The 15,673-nt window shown below is 32.3% G+C and overlaps 1 protein-coding gene across 1 annotated transcript; it reads left to right on the forward strand.

Annotated features, from left to right (window-relative positions):
- The first annotated feature begins 5,862 nt into the window (after positions 1 to 5,862).
- On the forward strand, positions 5,863 to 8,571 carry LOC143581580 (transcription factor MYB83-like). Its single transcript, XM_077064338.1, has 2 exons — positions 5,863 to 6,360; positions 7,748 to 8,571. The coding sequence occupies exons 1-2, from the start codon at positions 5,957 to 5,959 to the stop codon at positions 8,451 to 8,453; spliced, it is 1,110 nt and encodes a 369-aa protein (XP_076920453.1). The 5' UTR covers positions 5,863 to 5,956; the 3' UTR covers positions 8,454 to 8,571.
- Positions 8,572 to 15,673: the final 7,102 nt, after the last annotated feature.

Below are 15,673 nucleotides of genomic sequence, written 5' to 3' on the forward strand. Positions count from 1 at the left end.
TCACTACACCATTAGCTGAAAATATAATTCACTAAGTTTATAAGGAAATGCAATTTAAACATTTGACATATGTAAATAAACGTTTTTCTATAAAACACTAAACATTTAGATAATTCTAAATATTCTTTTACTCAAACTAATATTATTTGATACCGTAAGTAACAGTATCTTCATATAGAAGCAATATCAAAATATGGTAAAAAAATGTAGATTGATAAGAATGGAAATAGTTTACAAAGATAACCACAAAAACGTAGATGAATTATGAACTAAGCATTCTCATTTCTAAATAATCTCTGAGCGAATATTACAACTAGCATGATTTGAAACATGCTAAGTAACTCATAGTAGATGAGATTATCCACGCCGATTATGCCATTATTTGATCAGTCACTTAACAAACATATAGGGGCCATCGTGAGAAAAGTGTCGGAGATCAATCAAATTTCGATAATGTACTTAACATATAAGAAAAATCCAAAGTGTAGTGCGATAGCTTGAGCCCGTATCGCAAACTGATTTATGTGCAGTTTCTTTCTATTGAATTTGAATTTGTTTTGAAAATATGCAATAATATGTGTTATTGTAGAAATACTTGTTATTTGCCATTGATATATTATATAGGCATATATGCTGATTTGTGCTAGTTTATAGAAATTTAATATATAATATATATTTGTTAATGTGCTAAATCATGTTAACTTGAAAATATGAATCTGATCGCTCAAACATTAAAAGGGTAAAAAAAAAAACATGTGAGGTTGTAAACTTGTAATTAAGTCAGATGATAATGTTGTTGGGGTGATGATTATGGCTTGAGATTCTAGCTTGAAGTCTCAGGTTTAAAACATGACTTAATGGAGTTTTCACACAACAGTCAGTTTCCTCATTGATGATGCTCTTGGGTGAGTCAAACATGAGACATCTAATTAGTATGGACGGTTGATAACCAGTCTCAGAAAAAGTCACTTGGGTATTGAGAGTAATTTCAACGGCTATTAAGAAAAAGGTGAGAAAATAATGTATTAATGTTATTACTAAATTTGAAATCATATAAAAAATATTGGTGAATCGATCTTTCTTTATACCAGTAAACCATGATGCATTTTTTAGAAAGGGAAAAGATCTAATAACTCATAGAGTTATAAGACATTTTAGCTTATCATGTCGACAAATAAAAAAGCGATCAAAATACCTAATTCGTCAACGATAAGATTTTTGTTAAAAGTTAAGAACTTTTGAAAATCAAAATATCTAATAAACACCATCATTTGATGTGCATCTTGTTCATATATTGTGAATCGACATGATGCAAAAGCTATTTCATTTCCTCCAGGTTATATATAATATTCATCTTTTTAAAATAAAAATACCAAAACAAGTAAGTAAAATAGATCTTTGGCCATTCATTTACACAATTATCGTCACAAAGGATGGAGATTATCCCTAACTCCCTTAGTTCAACACTCATTTAGCCACCACATCTTAAATTATGCACGAAGCCATCTTTGAGCAACCAATGAGCGGCCTGTTAACACAAAAAAACAAGTTGAGGCTCGATCTGGGCTCCATATATGTAATAGGCTGTTAGTTTGTAGTCTAGATCCGTACATCATTTTCGATTAATTAGTTGAATATGCATGGTTATGCAACTTCTAGCCTAGTAACATATTAGAAAGTGTCGGATAAGGACTTTATGCCATTTTTATCTTCGTGATTTTGGGCATGATCGAATAGATGATTAGGGATTAACTTCGCTAATTTTCACGTTTTGACAAGGAGAACAAAACATTAGTATACATGGAAGAATTTTCTCTAAACTAATTTAACTATTATTACCATTCCAATATGATCCAAGGTGTTAAGATCCTAGGAAAATAAATATATATATCGTTTTATAAGAAAGAATCCATATTTTAGAATACCAAAAGGTTGAGCTGCCAGCATAGCGCTAATTAAGATTCATTTTATGAAGCTTGGACGCTATAGTAGGTCTCACTTAGCAGGCATCTAAAGAAAGATGATAACATAGAATATCAACTGGTATTGGCACCTGTAGGATCATCATAATTTTAATATTTTATGTTGTGGTTTTCTTGTCTTTATGACCAAGTACCATGTTGCTTCGCATGGCTTCATAAGCATGCAGACACTTTCATTCCAGCTGTTATTTTATTTTGATTTATGGGAACCATTGAGTAACTTGACAGTTTTTCTTCTTACTTTATCTATCTTTTATTAATCTATATAACAAGATCGATCGAGTGATTATCTATATATAAATTGCTAGTCTCAATCCTCAGGCAAGATCCTAGAAATGCATATATAACTAATTAATTCTGCATGAAATATTCCGCCTATTTAATATTTTTGTTTAGGTGTTGTTCCTTAACATCCACATCACAAATAAAGTCTTCAATTGTACTATAAGAAAAATACAGAATGTTTTCAATTAACCAAAACCTATCGTACACTTTATAGAGATGCAACACAATTCCCTTATGCTTATGGTAAACGTTCAAATATTAAGACTTCTAATAATTAGCGAGTTAATATTCCACGTTCAAGATTTAGGTTGGCTAGAGGTGGACAAATAAACCGGTTAGCTGAACCGACCCAAAAATTGAACCGAAACCAAACCGCTTTGAAACTGATTATATATAAACCGGTTTGGAACTGATTGAAATTGTCACCGGTTTGTAATTTTCTCCCCACAAAAACCAGTTAACCGAACAGAAACCGTCAAAACTCGAACCAAAACCGATCGTAACATGGTCAAGAAGCCAGTTTTAACCCGAATCAAAACTGATCATAAACTGGTTTTGACTTCTTGTTGACCAAACATAATCAGTTTCAACCCAAACCGGTTTATGCACCTCTAGGTTGGGCGCTCTTACACTTCTACCTTAATATATGATGTTTGCCATTATTATTATTATTATTAAGTTATATAATTATATTTACTTATAAGAAACAGATTATTTCAATTACAACTAGTCAAATAAACAATTTTCATAATCATTGCTAAACGCCATATAATTATGTGAGAGGTAGGATCCAATACAAATAGATCTTACAATGACAAACGTACAAATACCTTATGCACCTAACATTAGAGTAATTATTATTACATTTATAGTTTTTTTTTAACTAGAGCAATTGTAATTATGCTACAACAAAAAAAAAAAGCAAAATAATAACATTCACTTTAATTTAAAAACTATATTGTAATAATAATTAATCTAGTTATTTGCATGTTCTTTATGTTTGAAGTTATTTGTAATTGACCCTAACACTTGAATCTATTAGCCTAATTGGTATTAAATTTTGGGGATTTATATTTTAATTTTTTTACCATGTTAAAACGGATATTAATCTTATATTTTGTTCAATTTGCAATTAAATTTTACATTTAAATTTATTTTTATTTATGCTATTTAAAAGTGTAGAGTAATAACAATAATAACAATTTTAGAATAGTTTTACGAAGGTAACATTAAAATAATAATTTGTCCATTTACAAAATTGAAATCGCGTGACATTTTCCTTTAATTCGTGCTATTCATATGGAAATTTCTACTTGTATTGATCCTAAGTAAGTTTATCTCTCTCTCTTTCTCTCTCTCTCTCTATATATATGTATGTGTGTGTGTTTGTGTATATATATATATAGATATTCACATATATGGGTACCGTGTGTATATCTAACTATCTATATAATTGCCTACCATAAAATCCTAGGTGTCATTCTCAGGTTGTTCCCCCATTCTCTAGAGCCACCAGATTGCTTGATTTATAAATGGAGGCTTCTCATGCATTTGACCCGAAATCATGGGAATGAGTCTTACCAAACCTAGATAGTCTTTAAATGGGTTATAACATCTCATTTATTTCTGAAACTCCTTCATAATCAAACAATAATTTTTGCGGGTCATGGGTTTCACCAAACATGGATAACTCTTAAACGGACTATAAAATCTCATTTATTTGTGAATTAACCCCTTAATCATCAAAGAATAATTTTCACGGGTTATAGGTCTTACCAAACCCTAATAGCCATCAAATGGGTTATAAGATCTTATTTATTAGTAAACACTTTCATCATCAAACCCTAATTTAATTTATCTCCTTTACATGTTTTCCGTTATTGGTCTATCATCACCATCGCCGGTTAAATTCTGATATTACCCACCATCGTCAACTACATCAACGCCCCCTTTTTCATTATATAAATATTTATATTTATTTAAAAAAATAACATGCTCATGTTCGTTTATATTTGTTCGTTAAAAGTCTAAAAAACCTACACATCTCAATTGAAAGTACCCAAACGCTAAAAATATCATAACAAACTAATATATATGTAATAAATTAAAACAAAACTACGTTATAAAATAAAATAAATCATTATAAAATAACAAAACGATTAAAAACAAAAACTTAAATAAACCCCCGTAACACGGGAGAATCAAACTAGTGTATGTATATGCATTTACGGGGAGATTTAAGTACCATCAAATAGTAATTAGTAAAAAAAAAAAAGAAATCAAATTTGAATCATTTAATTTCTAGCCAGGGATCTGTGTTTGTGTATATTTATATAGATATTCACATATATGGATACTGTGTGTACATGCATTTATGGGGAGATTAAGTACCATCAAATAGTATTTAGCAAAAAAAAAGAAATCAAATTTGAATCATTTAATTTCTAGCCAGTGATTTATATTTTTAAAATGTTATAATTCTTACATAGTACATGTTTAGATTATGCACATACGTTTGTTTCATGAATGAGAATGCTTCATTAAAAATTCATTTGAAAATAAATTTTATGATCATGTCACACACATAATCATGCATAAGTATTAAATGAAGTCAATATTAATGAGATACCTATTTTCAAGGTTAATTAATTGCATAAGGCAGTTATCCTAACCCTAACTAGATACACATACATTATGTTCGTACAATTTGGTCTCCTCTCTAGTTCATCTTTCACCAAAAAATTCATACTTATGAAAGTTTCTTGTCTCAAATTCAAAGTTTTACCTGATTAAATTATTGAGGAACCGCCAAATAACTTCTAATATGAATGTTTCCATACGACTCTCTGAAAATTCAAGTATAATTCCCAAAATCCCCAACATTTTATTCATTAAGTGGAGATTTATAATGTATATCAGAAAATTGAAACCAGATTGATCAGTATGGTCTTTATTGAGAAATGAAGTCCACATGTGATGGATAAAATAAGAATATGTTCATGTCAAATCGTAATAAATTAATGATGAAATAAACGAACGACAAAGAGTGGTTTGAGGAAACAGTAGTTAAAGATAGATTGGTTGTTATTATATGTAGTGTGGTTAGCATCACTCATCTTTAATGATACATATATATGATTTTAAAGGGATAAAACATTAGCTGCCGACAGTTATTTTGCTTAGGAAGTGGTTTACCTCAAAACATAGACATGCTTTAATGCGTTACTGTCTTTTTTTCACGTAACCTTTAACTACTCCCATAAACACATTAACCGTAAGTTTTCACAAACATCATCGTATGCACAAAGAGCTAGTACTTCTGTACTATCTCTCATATTTACACGTGTATATACATAGGGTGGGGGGGGGGTGGCTTCTCGAAGTGGCAATGGTGATGATGATAGTGATGCTTGTGGGCCCTTGTTAATTTGATAGATAGAGTAGAAAACGGATTGGAGGGGGACCTTTGTAGGGTCATAGAAAGATGAATATTATGTGAAGTGGAAGCAAAATGGTTTGTTTGTAAATTGTATGAATTAATTCTCGTACACATATGATGATTACCTTGTGAGTGAAGAAAAATGCATCGAAAAAGACAAGCTTGAGTTAAAAACAAGACGACCATCCATCTCTTTCTCTTTCTCTCTCTATCTCTAGAATTGCTTATATGTACTTTGTGATTTCAATCAATGACCAACTTCATTCTCTTGTTACTTAGAGCATTAAAAAACTTAATTGTCTTTCCAATGAGAAAGCCAGAACTAATAGGGGGAGACAAGGTGGGCAAGAATAATAATAATAATAATAATAATAATAATAATAATAATAATAATAATAATAATAATAATAATGTTGTTACAAAGCTTAGAAAGGGGCTGTGGTCACCTGAAGAAGATGAGAAGCTAATGAATTACATGTTAAGGAATGGTCAAGGTTGTTGGACTGATATTGCTAGGAATGCCGGTCTGCTACGGTGCGGGAAGAGTTGTCGTCTTCGTTGGATAAATTACTTGAGACCTGATCTCAAGCGCGGCGCGTTTTCCCCTCAAGAAGAACAACTTATCATTCATCTGCATTCTATTCTTGGCAACAGGTGTGTCTCTCACCCTCTCTTTGTTTTTATGGCAAGTAACAAATAATGTTTAGAAGTAGGCGCATGTAGGTGTTTACACCAATTCACACAAAGGTGAAAGGTACATTAATTGATGCCTCATTTTACTGTCAAAAACATTCGTTGAAATGCCAAAGTTGGCTGTAAATTTATGTGTTACACACATGACAAGTTGTACAACCAATACCTTCCTAGCTAGTAACAACATTTTCATATATATATATATGATAACCTGGATTGATTTCTCTTGGTTTCAAATATCAAGAAGGTTTTATGATTCCCATTTGCTTCAGAGTTTATTTCAAATTTGGTGGATAGATATGTATACTTATATTCTTGAATAATTCTTAGATGAACTGTTTGATGTTCATATAAGATAACATAATATATTTGATGGATGTTTAAAATAATTCTGAATGTGATTAAATCTAAATATATTAGTTTAACACATGCAATGGCCATGTGGTCTAACGGCATGTTAAGTTTGAGATCTTTGTGGTCTCAGGTTCGTAACCAAATTCAAATGATTTTTTTCAAAGTGATGAATTTCCTCTTCAGCGGTATATTTGGGTGAGTTAGACCATCTGGCTTCTGTTAATAAAAAAAATAACACATGCAAACACAGTATCATTTGTCGTTCATTAGTCAAAGTACAAAAAGTATCTAGTATCTAGAATAAGAGTCGCGAACATGGGTGTTACGTTGGTCAAGTTGCTACCTTAAAGTTTGATCATGTTTTGCTGTCTGTTCTAATTTTTCTGTTTAGTTAGGCATTGGTCTTTGTATCTTCAAAATGCATGGTTTTTTTTCGTAATATTTATATAACCGGTGTTCCATATTCATTTTCTAAAACAAAAAATCTTTTGCTTAAATTACACATCATCTCAATAACTACTATATACAAGTATACAACTTAAAACTTATAATGAACTAATATAGAAATTCATGTATTTTTAACAAACAAAATGCATGTTAAATGACTTGATAATGAGTTTTAATAGCGACAAGAAAAAGTCATTTTCATTTACTTTCACAAACTTTATTGAAAGTTATACAACTCTACGACCATGTTTTGCTTAAGAAAATATAAATCCCTAAAAACTTTTTATTTCATTTTATATAAATTAAGCTCAGGACTGGAAGGTCGAAACTACAATATACTTTTTATATTGGTTTTAACTTATCTAACACTAGAATTAAAAGGGTCCCATATAAGAAATGATAGATATTACTATGTTACATAGTTTTATGAATCAAAGCTGTTAATGACCAAGTTGTCAAACCGAGCCCTAGAAATTATATGTCATTAGGCACAATTCCTTTCAATGTGTTGTTGACGGCATGTTACTTATTATGTACAAAAATTCAGGTGGTCTCAAATAGCATCTCGTCTTCCCGGAAGGACAGATAATGAGATAAAGAACTTTTGGAACTCAACAATCAAGAAAAGACAAAAAGTTAGCAACGTCTCTAAAAGCTCACCAAACAATAACACTGACGAGACGTCCCCCGACCCAAGTAGAGATATCATGGGTGCTGCTATGTTCATAACCATGCACGATCACGACCATACGGCGATGTGCATGGAATCATCATTAACATCAACCACGACAACATCATCATCATCCATGCATAGTAATTCTATGCCTATGAAAGGCCATGACCACTTTGGTCTATTGCCACCACTTCTTCAAAATAACACCAACCATGAAGCAAATGGTACATCAAGCTTGTTTAATGTTTCCCCATGCATAGGAGATGTTAGCATGGGAGGATATGATGATTGTTGTATTCTTGAAGTACCATACATGATAGGAATGGAAAATGACAATATTAACCTTGGGTGTGGGGTCATGGATGGAGATGTTAATGCTAATCCTACTAATTACATGGTTGATAAGAGATCAACTAATTTTAACCACCACTTTAATAATAGGGATATTGATGGTAAGGTTAAAGTGGAGGAGGTAGTTGGTTTTGAAAATCATTGGGCAGGAGAAAGCTTGAAAATGGGAGAATGGGATTTGGAGGGCTTGTTTGCAAGTATCCCCTCGTTACCTTATCTTGATTTTTGAACACACAGGCATCCTTAATTTTTAGGAAAATAAGAACTTGGAGATAGAGACATTATACCTTCTTTTATACTATTTTTTATTGAAAGATGAACATCAAAATTTGGGGCATATAGGGTCGGATATATACGTGATTCGGAACAGGTCGATCGATTTTGACGAGCTAAACTAAGTTCCTGGATCAAGTGGCATGTTACGGATATAAATGGAAATGTGAATAGTGAAATGTAATTAAAAAAATAAAGAGAAGATGTGAAAAGTGTAGTATTGTGTACAACAGAAATAAAGTGAGACATGAAAATGAAATTGTGTAACGGTGCATTTGGTCTTTCTATGTACATGTTTATCATTTACATAGATGCAAATATTTTTTTAGAGTTAATTACTCTTATAGTCGATCTCTATGTGTTTGCTTATTTAACACTTTCAATCTAAAATGAAATATTTTTGCATATGATCGATGCCATTATGTTTAAATTTTATAAGTATTTCAGACTCTAGTCTTAACTTCTTTCATTTTTTCAGCAAATCTGATTATGTGTGTCTCACATGTAAGACATTTAAAAAGAAATTGAAAGAACAACTAATAAAGTGAATAAAAAAAAGAAAGGTAAATTGAAAATAAATAATCATAACTTTTATGTATTGATCGATAATAATTCTAACTTTAAAAATCACTATCAACATTCCAACTTTTAACTATTTTTGTCTCAGTGTACTTCTGTTAAATAATAGATAAAGTTGTTAAGTTTTTTTCCGAGTTTCAGACCGATGTTTTAGGGATTTTGATCGAAAAAACGATACGAGTCGACCGATGTATAACTTCTCTCGCAACGGTACACAAAAGTTGGGATTATTATCCGTGCAACCCACATGTAAATCACTAGTAAAGATTAAAGAAGATATTCTGTGCAGCAATAGCTTTCATTTGGTCAAGTGGCAGAACACCACCGAGCCACGTCAATTTTTATATTATTGTTTTGTTTTTTTTTAATTTCGGTATCGTAATGAAAATAACTGAAACCGACTGAATTTGTGTCGACTCATCGCCACAACGCTTGGATTTTACCAACACCTGGGTTTTATCGAGCAAATAAATATTGTTTTAAATATTTTAATTTTTTTATAATCCGCTATACATTGTTTTAGTTTTAAATATCGAGCAAATCTGTCGAGTGCTGCTATTTTTTGAGTTTTTATTTTAAATATGACGAATTTATTTTTAGGTTTATTTTTGGTACTGTAATGAACATAGCCAATACCGACCTGATTCGTGTTGGCACGCTCTTGCAACGCGCACAGGAAGATCAGTGTTGTTACAATTATGAACTTTCTAATATATTAATTTTTCTATTATTATTATAAGTTATACGAGCGCTGTTACTATTTTCTTCGTTGACAGATTAATTTTTTTAATTTAGTGTCGGTATCTTAATGAATTTAACTTATACCACCCGATTTCATATTAATGCACCTCAACAACACGACGGGTACATAAACAGACCCAACTGAATAAAACACAAGTTTGTTGCACGGGGTAAAACACTTGTTCAATTTAAGATCAAACGTTTCCAATATCTTCATTCCCCTTTTCATGTTTTGGATTGGTTTGATCTTCATGGGCTTTCCACCTCATCGGTGGGCTAAATCGCTAATCAAGTTTCACCCGTGTAAGTGTGTAACCAACCATTTGGGGTTTTAAATCTTATTAATGAATCATACCATTCAATTTTGACATTAACACCTTTATGTGAAGTTTTTACTTTTCATGCATATGAATGTAGTTTTAGATACTTTAAGAAAATAGGAGCTTTACTTAACAAATTATGGAATCTATCACATGAAACTTACAAAAGTTACTAAAAAAAATCTACAACTAAGTTAATCTGAAAATTGAAAAATGTATCACATTAATTTGAAACAGTTTTGTAATTAAAAAGGTATAAATGTGTTGGTGATCGATATTTAGATTTAATTGACAGCATGTTACTTAAGTTTTAAACTAAGAGGATGGACCATTATTAATTTAAAATTTAAAATTGTTATGTTAGCGATTCAAATCATTCCAACTTTTAAAATACCTTTTTATAATATATATTATTTACGGATGATAACTTATCTATTAACAAGTTGATCTCCGTTCAAAAACAATAAAAAAAACTATCGACTAGTTGGTAACTTTATAACTTTTTGATACATATTTTTTTGTTCAAATTTATACAAATAAAAAAAACACAACAAACCTACAGCTAGACGCCGAAAAGGCCCAACTATATTTAAACATCATTTTTTTTAACCGTAAAATTCCACATTTATCTTGATTTGAACTCAAAACATCGTAATCGTAAAAATGGACTTCATACCACTAATAGGTTAGTGTCATGAGAACAACACTTATTGGGATCACAAAGAAATCGGTATTGTCAAAAAGTGTGTTTGTACTTTTGTAGCAATCCATGGCCTAACAATTACAATGGGCTGTGTAGCAACTTGGAGAAGCCCGTGAACCAAGAGAGAAGCCCACACATGAAATAAAATAATAATAAACAATTAACAAACCATTATAACAAAGCTTGAAATTAAAACGAAAGATATTTATGTTTTGTTACACAACCCCTCAACTTAATAAGTTTATATGAAAACCAAGTCAAATAAATTAATACATCTGAACTGCTATTTGTATTCTTTTGTGATGGTTTACCTAGAGTTCTTTTGTAAAATTCTGTCAATTGGTATTTTGACTCGGTTATTTTGTTTTTTACTTTGATAAAGTCAGAGGTGATTTTTTTCTAAGAAAATAGGTCAATTTGAAAATGTTTAGTCGTATCATGAAAGACAAATTTACAATGGTATATACGTTCTCAACATTTTTACGTTTAACTTGTTAACATTTTCACTAGGTTAATAGGATCTAGAAGTAGAGACCAATATTAACAATGAAACGTGACATGCGTAGCATATAATGCTTGCTTACAATACATATTTTTCCATGATAAAGAGACGTTTTAGGATATAAAAATGAAAATAAGCAATAAGCAATTTAGGAGTTCAGAACTGATGTGATCAGTGACGGATCTAGGAATTTTTTAAAACGGGTTCACTATTTGGGTTGGTATGACGGTTCGGGTTGGTACTTGGTTTGACGATTTCGGGTCATTTCGACGGTTCATGTCAGTTAATTAAGGTTTATCATATAATAAAAATACGATTCAATAACAAAAAACAAACATCGTCATTAGAAATTAAAAATAAATAATATCTCTTTATATTCATAATGCCTGCAAATCAAATTTAAAAGTATATGTAGATTTAGAGATTAAAATGAATCGTTAGTTTGATACTTAGTTAGTAGATGTTTAACAAGTATTTTTTTACAAATAATCTGTAATAAGTATATACATATTTTATACTCTGTTTAACAATTATTTTATTACAAATAATCTGTAATATGTATATTACATAACCTGCACATTGGTTCTATCCCACTATCGCAAAATAACTTAGATAAAAAAACAAACGTGCTTTCAAATGAATTAACTAGTTTAAAGAAATAAAAATAAAATAAAAAGATGAATAATGAGAAAACGGGCATACACCGTGAATCAAACTTAGATTCTCACATTAAGAAGAAGGGATGTTTACCACTAGAACAAGAATCCACTTTGTTTATTGATTCACTCACAATATATATATGGGTTCATTCTCATGTTTTATTTATACGTTCTATATAAAATCCGAATCTCAGTGGGTTCTCGTGAACCCGGTCTCGTATGCATAGATCCGCCCCTGGATGTGATTTTCTATGTTCTCATACAAGCATGATTTACTCATACCCTTTAATTTACATCATGAGACGCACAACCTAACGTATAACAACCGGCGCTAATGATTGTCCCTAAAATCATAAATCAAAAATACATTTTTTATGGGCACGCATTTTGTATGAAACTTTATTGATGTATTTTTTTATTAGCAAATTATCAATTATAATGATTTAGATAGATCTATGTGTTTCTGTGTAGAATTCAGTTTTTTCTTTCTTTCTTTTTAAATTATATTTAAAATAAAACTTAGACTATTTTGTCAAGACATGCACTAACGGTATTGTAGTATAATGGTATTCAGGAGTTCATAGAGTGGTGTAGGGCCGTCCAAACTGCTCGCCGCTCGTTCGTCGTTCGCTTGAAAATTGCTTGAAAAATGCTCGTTCGATTTCGGCTTGGTTTGAAAGTGAGTCGTTCGGCTCGGTTCGGTTTAAAAACAATCCAAACACGAGCAAAGCTTCGCTCGGTTTAGTTCGGTTCGTTTTGCTTGAATTATTTTTTATTTATTAGTTTTATATATAAACTTTATGTGTATATATAAGAGAAATCTGCATTATGTCTCCCTGGTTTATATTCACATTCGATGGGTTTACCCCTGAAAAAGATTTTGCGAAGTATGGGCCCCTGTGTTTCTCCGGCGGGTTCCTCTGACTCCTACCATCAGTTGACCCGTCGTTTACCCGTTAAAAAAAAAGGAAATTACTTTATTACCCCTGATTCGTTTATAACTAGTCGATCTACCCTCTTTCCCTTTATGTTACCATCTCCGGAGATTCTCTCAACCTGTAATTGAACGGAATTATCCGGCGACCCGATTGACGGATGTCTCAATCCAAGTCAAGTCAATTCTCCTCGGTTCACCTTCCAAGCCTTGCCGTGTAGATGAGCTTTGTGTGAGATGTTCATGTGGTGCCGCGACATGTTACCGGATATCCAGGAACGATGCAAACGTGGGGCGTCGATTCTTGTGCTGTGTAAGTTTTAATTACTCACGAATTAAGGTTCTAGTCTGTTAATCGATGATGATTTGGTCTGTCGTGTTTCTTAGGTCAATTTTAGGGGTAATATGTGAATTGTGAATCGAATTAGGGTTGTTTGTTTGTTGATATATTTAGTCCGTTACAGAAGGGGAGTTGTGGATGGCTAAAATGGGCTGATGATCCCACATGCCCTAGTTGTGAAAAGGTAATTCAAGCAATGGTGAAGATGATGAACAAGAAAGATGATTTTGCAAGAATGAAAACCAAAGAAGTAACAAGCTTGAAGATGTTGCTAGCAATTAGTTGGTTTTTGTTCTTTGTTTATGTTTGGGTTTATTGATTAGTTGTTGACATTGTATTTTTAGTATTGGATAATGTAATCTTTGTTGTTGTTATTGTAGTTTATGTTAAATGTTTAGAGTTTCTTGTTTCATATATTTACTTTAAATTTGTGTTCCACATTATCAGTCATGTTGCAGTCATGATGAAACTGAGAATGTTGAGTTAGGGAAGGATGATGAGAATGTTGAGTTAGGGAAGGATGATCATATTGTTGAGTTAGGGAAGGATGATCAGAATGTTCAGTTTGACCAAGACAAAAGTCAAATGGAAGACAAGGAATATCAATTGGGTGAAGATGAGTTGATGGCTTATTTAGTGCAAGAAGATGACTTATTTAGAACAAGTGAAGAACATGAAATGGATCCTAGTGATGATTATGACCCTGAGGTTGTGAAAGCAGCTTTCAAGTACACCAGTGAGCCGGAAGAAGATTACTATCATGATCCATATGAAGACGATCCAGTGTGGGACTCTGACTGGTCAAATGATGATTATCATTGGAAGTAACATTGTAGTTGGCTTCTAGTATTGTTTGCATTTGAATTGTACTTTAATTTGACATGATTAAATCTATTGTAATGTTTGCATTATTTGCCTACATGCTACTAGTTTTAAAAGCATTAACCAAAATACTGTCAAAATAACATACAAACCATCATGTCCCAAATCAAACATAGCATACAAACTATCATGTCCCAAATCAAACACACATGCTACAAGTCTTAAATTGTTTCAAACACAAATCATGACATGGTACCAGAAATTTCAAAACAAAAGTCTTAAGTAGTCTCAAACACACACCATCAATCTAACTCAAACACAACTTTATGGTTGACATCATTATTGTTGAATTGGTGCCCTGCAAGTTCTGAAGTTGTGTCCGTAACCTCCACATCTTTCACAACTTTTTTCATGCCCCAACCTGGTAAGTCTTCCTCCTGCAGAAAACACTTCCTGAACCTCTTCAATATTCCTCTTCCTCTTCTTGCTAGCTGCCAATTTCTTCTTCTCACCTAGTGCCTTCTTCCTGCTCTTCTTCGGTCTGCCAATCTGGGTATGATGTTTTGGAGGAGTTATTATTGTTGGGAAATTTGATGGTGTCCACATATCAGGGCCTGGTATGGGCCTGATTTGGTGATTATACACCTTCTTCCAAGTGTCTAACCAGTAAGCTTCATCAACCCACTTCTCCAATGGACCGACATACATGTTGTTTTCTATCATGTTATATAGGGCTGCCACAGCATGTTTGCATGGCATACCTGTCAAGTCCCATCTCCTGCACGTGCAAGTTCTATCCCCCACATTCACCACACATTGGCTTCTTAGACTTTTAACCTATGAACATATTTGCATATAACAAAAGATTGATTGTAATATCATAGTCATGCAAATTTTCATACCTGGTAAGTTACATCATCAACCATCATAACCGTCAATTTGCTTGCTTCTGTTTGGATTTCATCCCATGCTTTTGTTGCTTGCGGTGTTAATGGGCCCCTTGCAGTGGCTTGCATCTTCTTCACAGTCACAATCCTCATGGTCATATACTCTATAATATACTCCAAGCATGTAATGATCGGCTTGTCTCTTGCTCCAACAAGTTGCTTGTTGAAAGATTCACAAAGGTTGTTCAGCAACATATCACTTTTTGCCCTTCCTGAAAAATGTGATCTTGACCATCTTGCTGTCGGGATCTCACTAAGCCAGAGAAACATATCAAGATTTGTTTTCTTAATCTCCTCCATTGCCATGTTGAAATAGGGGACAGAAGTGGCCGATGCTGCCCTATAAAACAAGCCTTTATACAAATCTCCCCTTCAGGTTTGCCTCAAGTTCTCATGGATGTGTCTACAACAAAACCGATGCTCTGCCCTAGGGAAAACACTCTCAACTGCTTGAATAAGTCCCTACAACAGTCAAATCACCATAATTAGTGTACATGAGTTAGCCTATTACAAATATATCCTACGTGTACATACCTTTTGTCGGTCACTTATGAAAGTAAAATTGGCATCATGAGGGTTTTGATTTTATGCTGTGTTTTGATCTGGGTTGTGATTATTTTTGCTTAATT

This window comes from Bidens hawaiensis, unplaced genomic scaffold (assembly GCF_021521415.1).
Source record: "Bidens hawaiensis isolate Kalapana, Puna unplaced genomic scaffold, B.hawaiensis_p1.1 tig00031104_1, whole genome shotgun sequence".
In the NCBI taxonomy this organism is placed as follows: domain Eukaryota; kingdom Viridiplantae; phylum Streptophyta; class Magnoliopsida; order Asterales; family Asteraceae; genus Bidens; species Bidens hawaiensis.

What these genes read in the sequence shown, in the direction of transcription:
- LOC143581580 (XM_077064338.1), top strand. Translation starts at nt 5,957, where the DNA reads ATGACCAACTTCATTCTCTTGTTACTTAGAGCATTAAAAAACTTAATT. An exon ending in CATTCTATTCTTGGCAACAG is followed by an intron (nt 6,361 to 7,747) that starts GTGTGTCTCTCA and finishes ACAAAAATTCAG; the next exon opens with GTGGTCTCAAATAGCATCTC.